Source organism: Lepidochelys olivacea, assembly GCF_965140295.1.
Source record: "Lepidochelys olivacea isolate rLepOli2 genome assembly, chromosome: 4".
Classification (NCBI taxonomy): Eukaryota; Metazoa; Chordata; order Testudines; family Cheloniidae; genus Lepidochelys; species Lepidochelys olivacea.
The window spans coordinates 141,000,768-141,020,302 of NC_140414.1; the positions used below are offsets into that span (position 1 = coordinate 141,000,768).

Here is a 19,535-nt window from a genome sequence, read left to right on the forward strand (position 1 = left end):
CAGCCTCCTCTCAGCATGGGGCATCCACACACTGTGCTTTGCATTCCTAGTTACTGCAAGACACTGTCTGCATGCTCAGGTGGACTGGGATGCCAGACACACAGTCAGTGCTAAGCACTTTACAGGCAGAGAGGATATGGTAAGTGCCTTGAAGAAAATACAGCCTGTGGCCCTGCACCTGCTAAGTGCCGTCAGTGGGCTTTGCACAGGCATGGAGACACCAGTGTGGGTTCAGCTGCAAGATCTAAGCCTAAAAAGTTAAACATGCCTTTTCCCTAAGTACATGTCACCTGCAGCAAGTGCTGCCCAACTCCCACTCGGAGTCTGCCATAATTTTATAATCCATCCTGAAAGACCCAAAGAGCGTTGACAACTTTCAGAGATATAGTAATACAGTAAATGTTTATATCATTTATATTGGGAATTTGTCCTTTTTTGTATTTAATTTACTGTACACTACTTAGAACGACAGGTGCTTTATCTATCCTGAAGTTTTCCAGGGGTGCCAACTCATCGGTGTAATATCTGAACGCCTATCAACTCAATTAGGCTGGCAGAATGAGGTCCCTGATGGCCTCTGCTCTTCTCCTTTCCCTGGTTATGGGACAATCTGCAGTCTGGGGCTAGAGGATAGGTAGCAGTTGTATAAGTTGTTCTGGCTATGGTTGAAACATTTTGTCAAATCTAAATAAATAAAAGCAAGTTATTACAATGATTCCGCACCAAAATTACAGAAGCAATCTTGGGGAGGCAAAACGCAACTATCCAGATTAGAATTTGGCCAAGACACCAGAGTTAACACCCATTTTCTTACCAGAAAGGCCCTGGGTTCTTTAATGACCACAAGTGGCTATTACTGATTCAATAATGACTCAGAGGGAAGAGTGTCACAGCAGCTTTCAGACTCCCTGTGTGACCTTAGGTCTCCCTTTGCCTCAGTTTCCCATACTTAAACTGTGGATACGTATACTTACCTACTGGGCCAGAGTGTTGTGCGTGTGGCATCCCTGCCTTTCTTCATAAGCCTTTAATTCACCTTACAATTTCAAAGTACAAAAACTGCCCGATTATTATTAACGTTTATTCTGTGTTAAGTGCTTGGTGCTGCACAAGTCCCAGCCTCAAGATAGAATACATAGAAGGCAGGATCTACCTGGCAAGTAGCATGGAGGTACTAATGAACACAGTTTACCTTTGCTTTGATTCTCTCTCCCTTTCAAATGAATGTTAAGATGCTTTGAGATTTATTTTGCAGGGACTACCCCAACAGCATTGTATTATCAGAGTCAATTTTCCTGGTTTCCAAGCTCTGGAGAAAGGCAAAAGGGGATAAAGGACACACTGCCTGCAGCACACAGTCCAAGGTATGGGGCAAAAGGTATCCATTTCTAAATGGAGCTGGCATTAGGCTGTCTTTGGTTGGTAAGTGGTAGGATAGAGGATTTAATGTTATAACACCACACAGAAGAATTTAACTGAACTGATGAGACATCTCAGAACTTGCCAGCCCATTGTGGAGATGTCCAGCTTATGAGAAAAATGTAATATACGAACCAGAAATATCCCAGCTGCAAAAACGACAAATATAAGTAATTCCCTAGTGATGGGATGTAAGTCTTAGCCAGGTTTCTAATGTCCTGTGATTGAGCTGCCTTTTTAAACATACCTTAAGATATTGCTGGATCATGGCTAGTTTTAGCCTCCTGGTGGTCTCCGAGTCATCTGGATCGGCTTTCACACGTTTGCGCACCACATCCCGTGTGAAGACGCCCACACTATTCTGGCTCTCAGCATTGACTGGTTTACCACGTTGAAAGAACTCCTGAGTCAGGTTATAGACCTGCCAGAGACAGGACCGAAAGAGGGAGAGAGTCACTCACAATAAGTAGCTTGAGTGTGCAGAATCCAAGCCCTGAGCAATGTGCGTACTCCTCTTCGCCCAGGATCGGTATGCTCAAGCCACCCCACTGTGTGGGGGAACAAATTCCATAGCTGGAGGCTCAAGCCTAAAAGTTACCAGAGGGCTTTAGGAATTTATTTTATCACATTTTGTCCTTCACAGGATGCACCCACAGCTCTACCAGTCAGCAGAAGATAGGAAACCAGAGGGTCAAAGACAAACTGGAAGAACGCTAGCTACCGGAGAACATTTTAGGCAGGTCATTTCGGAACACACTATGTCTGTCAGTCCTCCCAAAATATGGGAGTTTCACCATTACCTTCCACTGGAGGAAGGGACAGAGCTTCTTGTGCAATCAAGGCACCCTCAAGTGGCTAAATCCTGCTATTCAAGCTACAGTATCAATATTGTTACTGTGTCTGTGGCCCAGTTGCCTTCTAATGGTTGCAGACCAGAGAGCACCTATGCCCGAATACTATTTCTGTACAGGCAGGGTTGAAGTTTGGATTTTTGTTAGGGTGCAAATGGAGTTGGAGAATGTTTGGTTTAGGGAAATGGCTTCTTTTGTAGGGAGAGTGACTGGGTTTGCTATTTCTGATTTTGTGTTTCTCAGACGGTCACAACCTGGCCCTGTCACATGCTTTGGACGGACACTGGTCTGCTGTGAGTGGATCCATCCACTCACTCCCACACGCTTCTAAGCCCCCTGGGTCCGGACAGTGACTGGTCACCATACCTAGCTATGGGTCTCTCAGGCATGCTCTTGGGTGTAGACCCCATGTCTGACACCCTCCTTAGGCAGTGCTTACCACTATAAAGGCAGGTTTTCTAATCCTTTAATCATTGTCATGGCTCTTCTCTGAACCCTCTCCAATGTAGCAACATCCTTCTTGAATTGTGAGCACCTGAATTGGACACAGGATTCCAGCACTGGTCGCACCAGTGCCAAATTGAGGTAAAATAACTTCTCAACTCCTACTCAAAATTCCCATTTATGCATCCAAGGGCTGCATTAGCCTTTTTGGCCACTATATTTCACTGTTCAGCATGTCCCATGTTCAGATGATTATCCACAACCCCCAAATCTCTGTCAGAGTCACAGTGTCCCCAGATAAAATCCCCCATCCTGAAAGTATGGCCTACATTCTTTGTTCCTAGATGTATACATTTACATTTAGCTGTATTAAAACGCATTTTGTTTGCTTCTGCCCAGCTTACCAAGCAATTCAGATCGCTCTATAATGATGACCCATGCTCTTCATCATTTACCAATCCCCGCATTTTTGTGTCATCTGCAAACTCTATCAGTGATGATTTTACGTCTTCTTTCACATCACTGATAAAAATGTTAAATAGCGTAGGGCCAAGAACTGATCTCTGCAGGACCCCCCTAGAAACACACCTGTTTGACGACGATTCCCCATTTATAGTTACATTTTGAGACCTATCAGTTAGCCAGCTTTTAATCCATTTAATGTGTTCCATGTCAATTTAATAACTTTCTAATTTTTTCATCAAAATGTCATGCAGTACCAAGTCAAATGCATTACAGGAATCTAAGTACATCACTTCAACACTATCACCTTTATCGACCAACCCTGTAATCTCATCAAAATATATCAAGTTAGAATTCTTTTTTTGGAGAAGGTGTTTCATCCGAGATGACCCAACAAGTTGTGTCATTGTTACTGTTGGTGAGGAGGGAGCTGTTATTAAACACAATCATCACCACCAACCACTTGTGCGCGTCTGAAATAATCAAGCCTTTTGTTTGGTTTCAGAATAGCAACCGTGTTAGTCTGTATCCACAAAAAGAACCTTGTGGCACCTTAGAGACTAACAAATTTATCTGAGCATAAGCTTTGGTGAGCTACAGCTCACTTCATCGGATGCATAGAATGGAACATATAGTAAGAAGAGATATATATTGTGACAGGGTCAGGCCAGATGGCTACAGGAGAGTGATAGAAGGCAGATATATTAGCCCCAGGTTAAGTAGGTCCCTTTTCTCTGGGTATGGTAATAGGGAAGATTCCAGAACAATCAGAAACTTTCTGGAAACAATTAAGGCAGACAGGCTGATTAGAACACCTGCAGCCAATCAAGAAGCTGCTAGAATCAATTAAGGCAGCCTAATCAGGGCACCTGGGTTTAAAAAGGAGCTCACTTCAGTTTATGATGCGCGTGCGAGGAGCTGGGAGCAAGAGGCGCGAGGAGCTGGGAGTGAGAAGGCGTACTACTGGAAGACTGAGGTGTACAAGCATTCTCAGGCACAAGGAGGGAGGTCCTGTGGTGAGAATAAAGAAGGTGTTGGGAGGAGGCCATGGGGAAGTAGCCCAGGGAGTTGTAACTGTCACGCAGCTGTTACAGGAGCCACTGTAGACAGCTGCAATCCACAGGGCCCTGGGCTGGAACCCAGAGTAGAAGCCGGGCCCGGGTTCCCCCCATCCCTCCATCCCCGCAACTCCCTACTTGATACCGGAGGAGTGGACCTGGACTGTGGGTTCCACCAGAGGGGAAGGTCTCTGGCTTGTTCCCCGATCCACTAGATGGATCAGCAGAGACTGTGGGGATTGTTCTTCTTCCTTTTCCCCATGCTGGCCAGTGGTGAAGCTAACTGAGTGAACGGCAGATTTGAGCCACGAAAGTGGCCAAACTGCAGGCTGCCGTGAACCTCTGAGGTGGGCAAATCTGCCAATAAGCGCAGGACCCACCAAGGCAGAGGAGGAGCTTTGTCACAATAATACATACCACATTTTCATGTTCTCTGTATGTATATGTGTATATATATATATATATATATATATATATATATATATATATCTTCTTACTATATGTTCCATTCTATGTATCCGATGAAGTGAGCTGTAGCCCACGAAAGCTTATGCTCTAATAGATTTGTTAGCCTCTAAGGTGCCACAAGTACTCCTGTTCTTTTGTTTGGATGATTCCAAGAACTGCTTAACTGTGATTCATGGTACTTCATATCAAAGGAAAAGCTTACCAGAACAAAGACAGGCAGGAAAGCCTTAAAGATAAATCACAGAAGTACAACCAATCCCAGGAATAATTTGTTTGTCTAGAATCTGTGCCACCTTCTCATTTATCTAGCACAGGGGTGGGCAAACTTTTTGGTCCGAGGGCCACATCTGGGGAAATTGTATGCAGGGCTGGGGCAGGGGGTTGGGGTGCGGGAGGGAGGTTGGGGTGTGGGAAGGGGTGCAGCATGCAGGAACAGGCTCAGGGCAAGGTATTGGGGCAGAGGAGGGGTGCAAAGTGTATGGGGGGCTCAGGGAAGGGGGTTGGGGTGCAGGAGGGGGCTCAGGGCAGGGATGCAGGAGGGGTGCAGACTGTGGGAAGGAGCTCAGGGTGCAGGAGGGGTGCGGGGTGCAGCAGGGGGCTCAGGTCAGGGGGTTGGGGTGTAGGAGGGGGCTCAGGGCAGGGGTGCAAACTGTGGGAAGGAGCTTAGGGCAGGAGGTTGGGGTGCAGGAGGGGTGTGGGGTGCAGCAGGGGGCTCAGGTCAGGGGGTTGGGGTGCAGGAGGGGGCTCAGGGCAGGGGTGCAAACTGTGGGAAGGAGCTTAGGGCAGGAGGTTGGGGTGCAGGAGGGGTGCGGGGTGCAGCAGGGGGCTCAGGTCGGGGTTGGGGTGCAGGAGGGGGCTCAGGGCAGGGGTGCAAACTGTGGGAAGGAGCTTAGGGCAGGAGGTTGGGGTGCAGGAGGGGTGCGGGGTGCAGCAGGGGGCTCAGGTCAGGGGGTTGGAGTGCAGGAGGGGTGCGGCAGGCGGCTCAGGGCAGGGAATTGGGGTGCAGGAAGGGTGCGGGGAGCAGCAGGCGGCTCAGGGCAGGGAATTGGGGTGCAGGAGGGATGCGAGGTGCAGGCAGGGGGCTCAGGGCAGGGAATTGGAGGGCGGGGTGCAGGAGGGGTTTGGGCTCCGGCCCGGCGCCGCTTACCTAAAGCGGCTCCGGGGTGGCAGCAGCGCACACCGGGGCCATGGCAGGCTCCCTGCCTGCCTGCCCTGGCCCCACGCCGCTCCAGGAAGCGGCCGGACCACCTCCCTGCGTGGCCCCTGGGGGAGGGAGAGGCACAGGGCTCCGCGCACTGACCTTGCCATGCCTCCGAAGCTCCCTTTGGCCACGGTTCCCCATTCCCGACCGAGCTGCGGGGGGTGGTGCCTGGAGGCAAGGGCAACATACAGAGCCCTCTGCCTTCCCCTTCCCCTCCCCCCGGCCATAGGGACCTAGTGCTGGCCGCTTCTGAGAGCAGCGCGGGGCCTGCGGCACCATGGGGAGCGATCCAGCCTGCGGGCCGTAGTTTGCCCACCCCTGATCTAGCACCACAGGGAAGCACAGTGCTTTATAAGCAGAGAGTCAAGATCTCTGGTTGAAGATTTTTTCCCATCTAAGGTATTTGCATTAAAACTACTGACCTCTCTGACACAACTGGGTATTCATGATTTCAACATAGCAGGGTTGAGGAGTAATTATGGAAAATGGTTAAAACTAATTGCCCCTTGCACCTTCCATATAGCTGCAATTCCCAGCCAGAAGAGAGGTGGGAGGATCCTGGCACGCCCATCCCTGTGGCTTGTAATAAGAAGCTGCAGGGGCCACTGCTAGGCCCCATGTTCTATCCCAGTCCCTCGGTGCACTACAAAGGTCTGGCTGCCAGTGAGCAGCGTGAGACACAAAACACAAGCCAGTGGTTGCAGAGGGAGAGAAAGGATCTGTTGGCCTCAAAACTCAGAGGACTGCTGTCACGTGGCCAGACTTACAGACAACTGGCTTTTGGAGTTTTCCAGCGCCCAGGGATTCAGCATCTACCTAGATAAGGAAGGACGGACATTTGCCATGTATTTTCCTTGAGACCCTCGCAGTTGTTAATGCAGGAGTTGCTGTATGGCCTTTTTCCAGGCACAGGATGGCTCACCTGAAACTTTAGTTCAGGCTATTTGTGCAGTAATTCAGCTGCTAAAAACATGTAAGAAAAAACAGATGAGTTTGGCAAAATGGCAATCGGCATTGGGGACTATGATATCAAACTGATCTTTTATGTCTCAAGTAAAGTCGGGGGGAGGGGGCTGGATGTTTCCTTTCTGCCTCTGTGTACTGCCCCCTGTTGGGCAGGTTGGTCTGAGGTTTTATTTAATAAACATGGACAGAGAGAAAGGAGACAGGAAGTGAACTGGGGCCAGGGGCAGAGAAAAAAAAATGAAGGAGCAGTACCAGAAAAAAACAAACCATAAAAAAAGAAATGATAAGAAGGGAAGAAACACAGAATAGAATCAGGAAACCGGTAGAAAACAGGAAAAGAGAAGGGACCTGGGGTACTGATTGCGGCACAGAGCTGTCCCAAAGCACAGGGATTTCAAAACAAGAGAGGTTGGGAGTCCCTAGCAGTGGATGGGGGGGGAATGGTCTCTCTCGCCCGCCCCCACATCAGAAGTATTGTGGAATTTCAACACACAGCAGTTCATGGGCCTACACTGTGGCACAGATTTGAGGTCTAACCACTTCCAACAAGTACTGCTCAAAGCTGCCGCAGACCTTGCCTCGGCATAATTTCATAAGCTGATTGCAGACGATAAGCAGATAACACATTCACAAGACAAGAAAAGCTGTACTAAAGTCCAGTTACCCCTTGGCCCAGAAACTAAATTAGCCATAGGCTTGTTTTCATTGTCCATTGTAGTATTCACTGGGCACCAGAGGAAAGAAGAGAAAAACATATTTCTCCCTCAGTGGGGAAAACACCAAATGAGTTTTTTTTCCTTAAGTATGTGATCCAGCTGGTCAGACAACAGGAAAATATCATCATCAGTATTTGTTATGGTAGCACCAAGGAGCCCCAGGCACGGGCCTGCACTGCTAAATGATTTTGTGAATGGCAGCTCATTCAGCAGCAACATGCAAAGAAGCGAGATTGGAAATGCCAAGAGAATCTTACAATGAAGTACCTTTTAATAATGTAGCGAGTATTGACTGAGTTTAGGATTGAACACGCTTCCTAAACCTACTTGTGGAAAGGGATATTTATGCTTCTAAGGATGGAAAGAATGTGCGTGCACACACACACAAAAACGGAAGTGTGTCCTTTATATATACACACACAGAGCAAAATCTGTTGTAAATGACCATACAAAGGTCAAACCAAGACTGTGAGCTTCGTGAAAATTTCTAATAAAGGGGAGACAGAACTGTATTCATCCATTTGGAGATACCTTGAGGCGGTCTCTGGAGACAAAAACCTGAGAACAACTATAACATCAACGAGTTTACAAGACTCCATTTAAAGTTACTGGGAAATGGCATTTTTGAAATACAGGACATAGAAAAGCACCTAATTTTATGTTTGCTACCACATAGCTACCAAAGCATACCCAAGAGACTCCAAGCAAGGTTTGTTTCAAAGAGCTTGGCAAGATGTAATGCACAGGACTGTGTACAAGATTCTACTGATTTTCTTCACATTTAGAAAGCAAATGTCTGCAGGGTCCGACAGCACCAGGCCAATTAGCAAAAACTCCAAAGTCAAATATTAACGTCATCTTACCCCTTCCACCAAGGGGCAGCTCTAAATACAGACGGTAACACACCAGCAAACAGGGCAGAGTGGAGAATTGGCCAAACTCTTCTCTGAGGCTGAGAAGAACAAATGGGTCCTGTTGCGTGCCCCAAATCAGCCGATCTGGGTTATTTCAGACTAGGAACAGAAGGGCATTCCAGAGCCTTGCGCCTGCCAACAGCCCCTTCTCTATTAGAGTGAGAGAGGCAGGGCATCAGCATCTCCACTCATCGCAACCTTGGCTGCGTCCCACAGGGAAAGAGGCAGTCTCTCCGGGAGATCAGATGTTGAAGAGCGAATTTTATAAATTATTCAGTGCTGAATTAGGAAGGCCAGGATGGCACATCTCAATCCAAAAGTTTCCTAAGGATTGTCGGAACTCACCTCAAGCACTCTTTCTAACTCGGTTTTAAAACTAAGGGCTTGATTTATACCACTGTCTCATGCTAGTCATATGCTAGTGTAACCCCAGTACAAACCAGGCCCTCGGTATCTAGTGGGCCAGGCAAATGGTAGTGCGATAGACTATGATGCAGGGGACCACAGCTTAGTCCTGAGCTGGCATAAAGCCCAGCAGAGGGTGGGAGCCTGAGGGGAAGAGAACTTAGTCATTCTCCAGCTAGCTCCTTCACCCACCAACCGTCCACCACACAGGGGAATGCTGACTGACTCTGAGGCCATTAACTATAGTAACCAGAAAAAGGGTCACTGTTGTGGGGCCGATTGTGCTATGTTTTCACTGCACAAGATAGGCGTGTTTTGAAACTGAAGATGGGGCACTTAGGCACTATGGTACTTACATTATTATTGTTAATAGTGTAAAATCCTACAGAGACAAGGCCCTGTTGTTTTTACCTTGAGGTAGCTAATCAAGGTCAACACTACACCACCCCTTCACCCAGGGTTTACCTCACCTAGCTCCATCAAGGTGGAAACTACCTGTGCCTTGTCTCTTCCAGAATTTTACATCAATATAAAACACACCTTTTCCAGCAATGAACACCACATCCTGGGAGATGAATGAAGTTAAAAGGGGTAAAAGTGGGTATGACACTAAGCCAGAAAGGGTTAAGCAACTTGCAGGCTAAATGACCCAAATTCTACCTTTAAAGACATATTAGGAAAGTATGTAAATGGAAATTAGGGATATTCCTTGTAGATAGCTAGCAAAGCCATGTTAGATAAACAAGAGCTTTGAAATGTAGACTTGTATTGTTAAAGAATTGGGAAAAGATAGTGACTGTAGTAGTCTATGTTTACCTTTATCTTGTTAGATACTAACAATGTAACCAGACGGCTCCTGTCTGCCACTATGTTTCATTGATTCAAAGATCAAAAGGGAATATTAACATTTAGATGAACTGTGAATGTGGTAATATCATTGTCCTCATTTCTCTTTGAAGTATTTAATAAACTACTTGTAAATGGCAGGAGATAGGCAGTTGCCTTATGCTGATCTATGTAGCTGATTATTCGTGATGCTGAGGAAACAGGAGTTCTACTTCAAAGCCACAATGCTTCACCTATTATTCACCTGCTGTCAAGAGGCTGCAAGAGAATTATAAAAGGAACTCTTAGGCCCTGATCCTGTTATCTCATATCTGCTTAAGCTTCTTCAGGGGAAGTTTGAGTAGCAAGACTGAGGTCCCAGTCAGGATCACCCAGATATTGGACCTTGGGCTATAACCTATGGAACTTATGCTGAGAGAACCTTTTGCAATTCTAAAGCTCACCATCTCTATTATGAAACTGACCTAAGAACTCTATTCATACCAGTACGTATAATGATATTTTAACCTACACTCTGTTTTCTTTTTAAATAAATCTTAGTTTAGTTCATAAGAATTGGCTGTAAGTGTGTATTTGGATAAGATCTAAAATATTCATTGACCTGGTGGGCAATGTGTCTGATCCTTTGGGATTGGTAGAACTTTTTACACGGTGAATAAGATTTTCAGTAATCCTCATTAGATTTGATTTGGCTGTCTGGGTGGGAGCCCAAGACTGGATTGTTTTAAGGGAATTGAGTTTGGTGCTTCTGGGTAATCAGTAAGGTATTCAGAGGGGTAGCCATGTTAGTCTGTATCAGCAAAAACAGAGAGAAGTCCTTGTGGCATCTTAGAGACTAACAAATTTATTTGGGCATAAGCTTTCATTCTCAAGCATTCTTAAAACTACAATACCCACCTGGGAAAGTGAAGAAACAGACTGACAGAGCAGAAGGGTACCCAAAAGTCACCTACTACAGGACAGGCCCAACAAAGAAATTAACAGAATGCCACTAGCCATCACCTACAGCCCCCAACTAAAACCTCTCCAGCGCATCATCAAGGATCTACAACCTATCCTGGAGGACAATCCCTCACTCTGACAGACCTTGGGAGACAGCCAGTCCTCGCTTACAGACAGCCTCCCAACCTGAAGCAAATACTCACCAGCAGCTACATACCACACAACAGAAACGCTAACCCACGAACCAATCCCTGCAACAAACCCAGTTGCCAACTCTGTCCGCATATCTATTCAAGGGACACCATCATAGGACCTAACCACATCAGCCACACCATCAGGGGCTCGTTCACCTGCACATCTACCAATGTGATATATGCCATCATGTGCCAGCAATGCCCCTCTGCCATGTACATTGGCCAAACCGGACAGGCTCTACTTAAAAGAATAAATGGACACAAATCAGACATCAAGAATTGTAATATTCAAAAACCAGTAGGAGAGCACTTCAATCTCCCTGGACACTCAATAACAGACTTAAAAGTGCCATTCTTCAACAAAAAAACTTAAAAAACAGACTCCAATGAGAAACTGCAGAACTGGAATTAATTTGCAAACTTGACACCATCAAATTAAGCCTGAATAAAGACTGGGAGTGGCTGGGTGACTACAAAAACTTAATTTCCCTCTTTTGATATTCACCCCTTCTTCTCAACTGTTGAGAATGGGCTACATCCATCCTGACTGAATTGGCCTTGTTAGTATTGACCCCCCACTTGGTAAGGCAACTCCCATCTTTTCATGTGCTGTATATTTATACCTGCCTACTGTATTTTCCACTCCATGCATCTGATGAAGTGGGTTATAGCCCACGAAAGCTTATGCCCAAATAAATGTGTTAGTCTCTAAGGTGCCACAAGGACTCCTCGTTGTTTTTTCAGTAAGGTATTGTAGAAGCTGTTTTGTTGCTGGCTGATAAAGCTAAGTATTAGAATAACCACCAGTTTTGGGAATCGTCTTCCCTATTCTTGCAGTTTTCCCTGATTAAGCAATCTCAGTGTGGCCCCCCTGAAACTCTGATCACAGTGGGGGACTTTCAGGGCTCAGAAAGTGGCCTGGAGATCACCCTGTGTGGGAAAGGTATGTCAGGACCCAGGAGATGACCCTGAGGGAAAGCTAAATATGCCACGTGAATCCAGTTTTCAGATTTGCCTTATTTGCCACTGATTTAGTGCAGTGGTTATTTGCTCAGAGTGGTTTTAGGGATGTTGTAAAATGTCCCAACATACAATCCCACCAACGAATAAAGACAAGATACAAACTGAAGCAGGCTGCCCACTTTTCATTCCCCCTCCCCTTTAATTATAAATGTGGCACAAGAACCTGCAAATCATCCAGAGCATTAAAACCATATGGAACCAACACAACCAAAAATATAAAAGCTACAAGTAATGCAACATGCTAACTCAGTCTGTGTGTAAAGAGAAACACATTCTTGTCTGTGCGTTATGCAAAAGTAAAGGGTCCTGAAGCCACACACACATACTACACACTTTCCTATTTACTTCATCCATCAGCAAGTGTGTTTGCACATATGGTTCCTTTTGCAATTTAGGTTTTCAAGAGTTCATAATAACTTCTGTTATTTTTGTTCCCAAAAATAGAGAGAGAGGAGAAACACAGGACTCGCCATAGCCGACCAGTACAATCATCCACCTAATCCAGCATCCACCTTTGAGAGCAGCCAGCACCAGAAGCTTCAAAGATGAGTGTGAACTCTCCCATTATGGGCAATAATGGTGCAACACGGGTATGGAGAAAGTTACTTCTTAGTCCCAGACAACTGAGGATTGATTTATGTCTTAAAGTAAGAGTGCTGAGATCCCTTATAAATTTTTATCCCAGCACATGTAATAGCAGATGTGTTTACTACCCATATAAATGTCAAATCCTTTTCTGACTCTTAGCTCTTGGCCACAAGGTTATCTTGTGGTAGTAACAAGCTATTTATGCCTTGCATAAAAAAAAGATCAACTTGAAGTTTGTTGCTTTCTAATTTTGCTGGCAGGCCCCTTGTTCTTGTATTATGGGAAAGGATAACCCCAAGTGCAAAACTGACTTTTCTTCAGCATTCACTTTGTATCCCTCTGTAAACTTGTATTAGTCTTCTCTGTAAACTGTAAAAAGAAAAGGAGGACTTGTGGCACCTTAGAGGCTAACAAATTTATTTGAGCATACGCTTTCGTGAGCTACAGCTCACTTCATCACGAAAGCTTATGCTCAAATAAATTTGTTAGTCTCTAAGGTGCCACAAGTCCTCCTGTTCTTTTTGCGAATACAGACTAACACGGCTGCTACCCTAAACCTCTCACCTCTTTTTGTTCGCTTTTCACAACAGGTCATTCTAGGCCTCTAGTGATTTTCATTCCCCTTTGCTATACACTTACTATATTTCTATATCTTTGAGATAGGATGATCAGAACTGAAACCAGTATACAGAGCAATGTCATTCATTGCAGCAATATATAATGTCATTGCAATGAATGACAATATACAATGTCATTCATTGCAGCATTTCCAGTGTTATTCCCTCTCTCTCTTTTTTGAACCGGACCAGCATTTTATTTTTTGATCACTGCTGCACTCTGAACTGAGGTTTCCCCTGAGCTCATCTCTTTTTTCTGAGGGGCTACTGTTAATTTTAGAACCTAGTAATAAGTAAAAGCAGCTCAATCTATTCCTGCCAAAGTGTACCACCCTGCACTTGTCCAAGTGGGATTTCATCTGCCGCTGTGTTGCCCAAATGCCTATTTTAACTAGACCCCTTGGATGTTCCCCACAATCCTCTCTATTAACCCAATTAATTACAGGCTATGTATTCATTAGCCCTAGTCATGGCACAATGCTAAACTTCTATGTTGAAAATCAGCATTTCCACTCTGTCTCTGATCCATGATAGCACTTTACCTCTCCCCCCCATGACTATTGTTTCCTTAATGGCCTCTGGTGAAGGATTTTACCAATGTCGGTTTGAATATCCATGTGCATATTTTTAAATATATATTATACGATGTCCAGCTGATCCCAGAGTGTGACATTATAAAAAAAGATTTATCCAAACAAGTGTTGGGGAAGTTCAGATCCAGTTGCAAACTTTGAGGGCTCTACAAATGGTTACAACTTGGCAAGGATGATTCCCCACCCTCCACCCCCATTTTATGTAACCCACTCTGAGAGCATTTTGATTGGGGAAATTTTATATTGGCCTGTCACCCAAATATAATTAGAAATAGAGGAAACAAATCAGGAGAATACTTAGAGTGAAACCTGGCAAGCTGTTTTAGCATTGTTTAAGTCTAAGTCTTGGTATTATAAAAGTACAAAAGTAATGCCATTTTACATCTGTTCAACCATTAATTAAGTATCAGGGACCACATTCACCCTGAGCAGAAGCAGGCATCACTCCACTAGAATCAATGGAATGGTACCCATTTACACCAAAGTGAGACTGACCCTACCTATCTAGGAAACCGAAGATCACTTTTTCCTTGGGTATTTGCTTAGGACACGTTTCATTACTGAACCTGTATTTCCACTTTTATTCCGCCATTTTCTATTTATTAATGTTTTTAGTGCTTTCATTTCTATTTTTCCTTGGTCTGGAGTCTCTATCATGAGCTTAGGCACTGTTTTACATAGATCTTTGGAGAAAACCATTTAAGATAGAGGAATGAACATTACAAGTAGCTTCCAAACCATAAAAATGAAAGCTGTCTCCAAAAGAGAAATGACATTTAACCCTTGTAACATTTGTCACAGCACCTGTGATGAAATCGAGCTTGTAATTCATATCAGGATGAATGTCATAACTTACACAGCATAGTGTAGTAGTTATAATGTCAATAATAATGTCTCACTGCCACATCTTTTAGTTGAGACTTCCTAAGTTATTATGTTCTGCCTCATTTGGGCCCCTTCCTTATTATTAGCTAAGTGGCAAGTCTACAGCTATTGATTAAATTATCCCACAATATTTGCTAGAAGGGATCAGAACTAATGATAAGGCAGGACAGAAGGGGCATTCTTCTAGGGTGTGATTTGGTTCCAGGAGCTCCGTCACATTAACCGGTGACGGAATTAAGCAGAAAGCACCATATTGGTTTTAAAAAATCCAAAACTTATTTTAAGTAGAGAAACTGAAGGCATTAAAAATTTTTTTCTACTGTCTCAGCACTGACAAGTGTCTAGTGGTTTTCAGACCAATGTACAACTGGAAGGGACTGCTAAATACCAACCTCGTTGTATAAATCACTGAATTCTTCAACCACATCTTTCGGAATCCTCTGCCCATTGTTGGTAAGGTGATAAGCCACCCCATTCTTGGAGTAAAGACTGATACGGCCAACGCTTCTCTCACCATCAGTAGTCTCTTCAAGTAAGCCATTGTCTTCTGCTAGATGATAGACTGGGTTTCCATTTGAACCATGGATCCACGTAGCTCCCAGTTCAAAAGTGGCGTTCTCTAGGGGGGAACAATCCAATTAGACCAATACGATGAACTCGTTTAAAAAGAGATGTTGTATGTCACACCCCAGTCTACACATGAAGAGCAGTAAATAAAGCACAAATAGAACATTTACCCAATGATGCCACATCACCAAAAAAACAACACTGAAGAATTGAAGAAAGAAAAGGAGTACTAGTGGCACCTTAGAGACTAACCAATTTATTTGAGCATGAGCTTTCGTGAGCTACAGCTCACTGCATCGGAAGCTTATGCTCAAATAAATTGGTTAGTCTCTAAGGTGCCACTAGTACTCCTTTTCTTTTTGCGAATACAGACTAACACGGCTGTTACTCTGAAACCTGAAGAATTGAAGAAGTGCTTTCACTTAAGGACAGGTTTAAGTGTCATACTAATGTTTGTTTATCCTAGGTCTCTGCACAACAAGTGTCATACAGTGCTACAAAAGGGGATCAATCACAAGAAGGGTGCTCCCTAAAGAGATTCCAAGGTATGCAGCAGCAATGGTCTCTAATAGTTCAAGAACAATGCAGAAGCCCTAACTCCAGGTCCTAATCCATGATTGTCACTAGCTCAACAGGTGCCACTTAGCCTCTCTACTTCATCCTTCCCACCTATAAAATAGGAATACTATTCGTTTACCTACCACAAGGATGCTAGAAGGACCTCTGTACAGTGCTTTATATCTTCAAAAGAGCTATGTGAGTATTTTATATATCCTGGTATCGGATTCTGAGCAGTGTAACAGCAGAATTCAATGGTGTCTGTCCTACGAACATCATTAGAATTTAGTGCACCAGAGGGTGTATTGATCTCTCTTGCTCAGAAAGTGTGAGGGGTTAGGGGACGAAAAGAGGAGTTGGCTATCTGTACTGTACAACTGCAAACAGAATATAAATGAATACTTACATAAATATTGAAGAAGTGGTAGGGAAAGAATAAGAGCATCGGTAGGCCACCCAAAGCCTTCAAACATCAAATTTAGTCTGAGGGAAGGGGAGGGAAGGTGATTGTTATTCAAGTACAGAGCAAAAAGGCATCTGTTCCACTAAAGCAGACGAATTCAGGAAAGACTGAGACTGTCCTGTAATGGCAGCCTGAGGCTGCTTACTTTAGCATGCAGGAAAGCTTTCTTCTGCAATTAAAAATGTGTGTTGTTTACCAAAAGGACTCAAGCTACCTGCATATCCATAAGGTAAAATTAGATCATATTTTATTATTTGTGCCTTTGAAAGATTTCTTTAAAAAGATGCACTGTCACATTAAAAAATATCATTTATTTTTCACTACCTGTGCTGTTTGTTTGCTTTTTGCATTTCTCAGTTTGGACAATGCAAACTGATTGGTCAGTTACACGGTTCTCTATAGTCTAGGTCTCATCAGTTTTGCCCTCAGACTCTCACGTATTAGCCCAATTCTGTAAAATTTAAGCTGATAACAACACAGGGGGATATTTATTAGGTTAAAAAGAAACACTATTTCTAGAGGATTTTATCTTAATTTATGGGATTATTTCTTATTACAGTTAGGGTTTGTAATAGCTCACTTGTACAAAAACAAAAGTTTGCACTAAATTTGACCCAACACTGTCCCTTTAATATCATGGTCAACCCCATGCAATGCAGCATGTCCTGCAGTTTCCGTGGACATTTTATTAGGAATTAGCAGGTTAGCTACTAGCCTAGATGTTTTCACTCTCAATAACTTCCTACTGAAGAAGATAAGAATCGTGCAATTGATTACACCAGGGGTTCTCAAACATCACTGCACCGCAACACCCTCCTGACAACAAAAATTACTACACAACTCCAGGACAGGGAACTGAAGCCTGAGCTCGCCCGAGCCCCACTGTCCCAGGTGGGGTTCAGGGGCAAAGCCAAAGCCCAGCCCCACTGCCCCGAGTAGGAGGGCCAAAGTGCAGCCCAAGGGCTTCAGCCCCGGGCAAGGGGCCTGTAACCTGAGCTCCACCACTGCACCAGGCGGTGGGGGTAGGGCTTTGGCCCCGGGTGGTGGGGCTTGGGTTTCAGCTTCAGCCCCAGGCCCTAGCAAGTCTAATGCCAGCCCTGGTGACCCCATTAAAATGGGGTCACGACCAGTGGTGAGCTAGAACAGGTTGTTAAATTTAGAAGTCCTTTTAGAACCGGTTGTTCCACGAGGGACAACCAGTTCTAAAAGGGCTTCTAAATTTAACTGGCCAAAAGTGGCGCCTTAGGCACCGACTCCATAGGTGCTCCAGGCCTGGAGCACTCAAGGTGAAAATTTGGTGGGTGGCAGCTCCCCACCCCACCCCCAGCTCACCTCCGCTCCACCTCCGCCTCCTCCTCTGAATTCGCCTCCCCACTCTACTTCTCCGCCCCCCCAGGCTTCCCGCGAATCAGCTGGCTTCCTGCTCAGGCCCAGGGATGCACAGGTGAGCTGGGGCAGGGGGGTGCGAGGGGGGCCGCCCACGCCGCAGCAGGTAACCTGGGGGGGGGCCCCCGCAGGGGAACCACTCCCCGCCCCAGCTCACCTCCACCTCCCTGGGCCTGAGCGGGAAGCCGCTGCCTGCTTCTCAGCCTGCCCCGGCTTCCCACTGAACAGTTGATTCGTGGGAAGCCGGGGGGGGGTGCAGAGAAGCAGAGCGGAGCGGTGCTTTCAGGGGAGGAGGCACAGGCGGAGCGGAGGTGATCTGGGGCCAGGCGCAGGGTGGGGAGCTGCCAGTGGATGCTCTGCATCCACCAATTTTCCCAGTGGGTGCTCCAGCCCCAGAGCACCCAGGGAGTCGGCGTCTAAGGTGCCACTTTTGATGTGATCAGTGGGGGAGCAGCCGCTCCCCTCCTAGCTACGCTCCCCTGCCCCTAGGAACCAGAGGGACCCGCTGGATGCTTCCTGGGAGCTGCCCCAGGTAAGCACCTCCGGGACTCCTCACCTCGCCCCCTGGCAGGTACCTCTGGCTCTTAGGGGTGGGGTGGGCACCCACTATGATGGCCTACAAGACCCTCCTGCCCGGTTCTGGGGGCAGTCAGGGGACAGGGGAGGGGGGTGGATGGGGCAGGAGTCCAGGGGGGGCAGGCATCAGGGAACGCTGGGAGGCTGGATGGGACAGGAATCCCGGGCGGTGGGGGTGGGCAATGACCCCCTCGTGGGGTGAGGAGGGAACCCGTTGTTAAGATTTTGGCAGCTCATCACTGGTCGTGACCCACTTTGGGGTCCCCACCCACAGTTTGAGAACCGCTGGATTACACCATCACATAGTGCTTAACATGTAAATTCAGTCATAAAGCCATTCCAAAAAAAAAAAGGAGTACTTGTGGCACCTTAGAGTTAGTCTCTAAGGTGCCACAAGTCCTCCTTTTCTTTTTGCGAATACAGACTAACACGGCTGCTACTCTGAAAAATGCCATTCCAAGTATGCTAACATTTACAGTGGGTTCACTGTTAGAAGTGATGCTATCAAGTTGTACAAATGAGTCACTATTTCAAAGCAAACCCCCAGACATTTGGTTTTCCAAGCCAAGAACAATTTCAAAAGGAAATAAAGTGCCAGTGGAAGTTATCCGTCAAGGCTCTGAATGTGCAAAGACTTACATGGGCACATAAAGCATGTGCTCAAGTCTTTGCAAAATCAGGGCCTAAATGTGTTAATATTTAAGGCATTGCAACTTCTGAACATACCCATAGAGCATGCAGTCTGGTGGAAATGATTCAGACCAGCAGTCAATGGTACAGTGCTCATAAATATTTCAGGTTTGAAGTGACAGTGATCTTATTACCTGGGATCTTCATACAATCCATAGCATACAAGATTATTAGCAGGAATAGTATATAAAACATGTAGGTCAGTCTGTGGTCCCCATTCCACTAGTATGAATTGGCATTAATACTGACTTCCAAATAGAATCTTGCTCTTTTTCTTTCAATCATCAGCATTTTTTAAAGTAGCACAAAATACTAGCATATTCTTCTTTATTTTTACCAAATTTTACTGTCACAGCACAAACAAAAAAGGAAAAGCCATTTCCTTTCATTTTCTCCTGTGAGGAGGCGTTGTGAGGAATGTAATTAAATACCGTACAGGGAAACTAAAAATAGTCTAGCTCACCTGTATATTTAGAAACTCATTAACTGACATTACTCAAAGCAGATAAGCCAGTTATTTCCTGAAGTAAGTGGCATGATAAATTCTTTAGAAGTGTGAAGTTAATCATATTCTTTTACACAGATAATTTTACACAGTTAATTATATTCTTTTACACAGATACTCCATTTAGTTCCAGGGCCCTTCAGGGCTTGAAAAATCAAGTAGTTCCAATACCAATCTCATTTGAATAAGGCCTTGTCT

At 45.3% G+C, this 19,535-nt stretch overlaps 1 protein-coding gene across 3 annotated transcripts in view; it reads right to left on the reverse strand.

The window, feature by feature from the left end:
- The window catches only part of SMOX (spermine oxidase), a 103,304-nt gene that overhangs the window by 17,368 nt on the left and 66,401 nt on the right, over nucleotides 1–19,535 (reverse strand). For 2 of the 3 annotated variants that reach the window (XM_084625602.1, XM_084625600.1), the window contains exons 3-4: nucleotides 14,985–15,211; nucleotides 1,667–1,840 (exon numbers count right to left, since the gene is read on the reverse strand). In XM_084625602.1, coding sequence (XP_084481728.1) covers nucleotides 1,667–1,840; nucleotides 14,985–15,211 — 401 coding nt within the window. Of the gene's footprint in view, nucleotides 1–1,666; nucleotides 1,841–14,984; nucleotides 15,212–16,123; nucleotides 16,201–19,535 lie in introns of all 3 variants that reach the window. The other variant, XM_084625601.1, reaches the window with a different exon arrangement.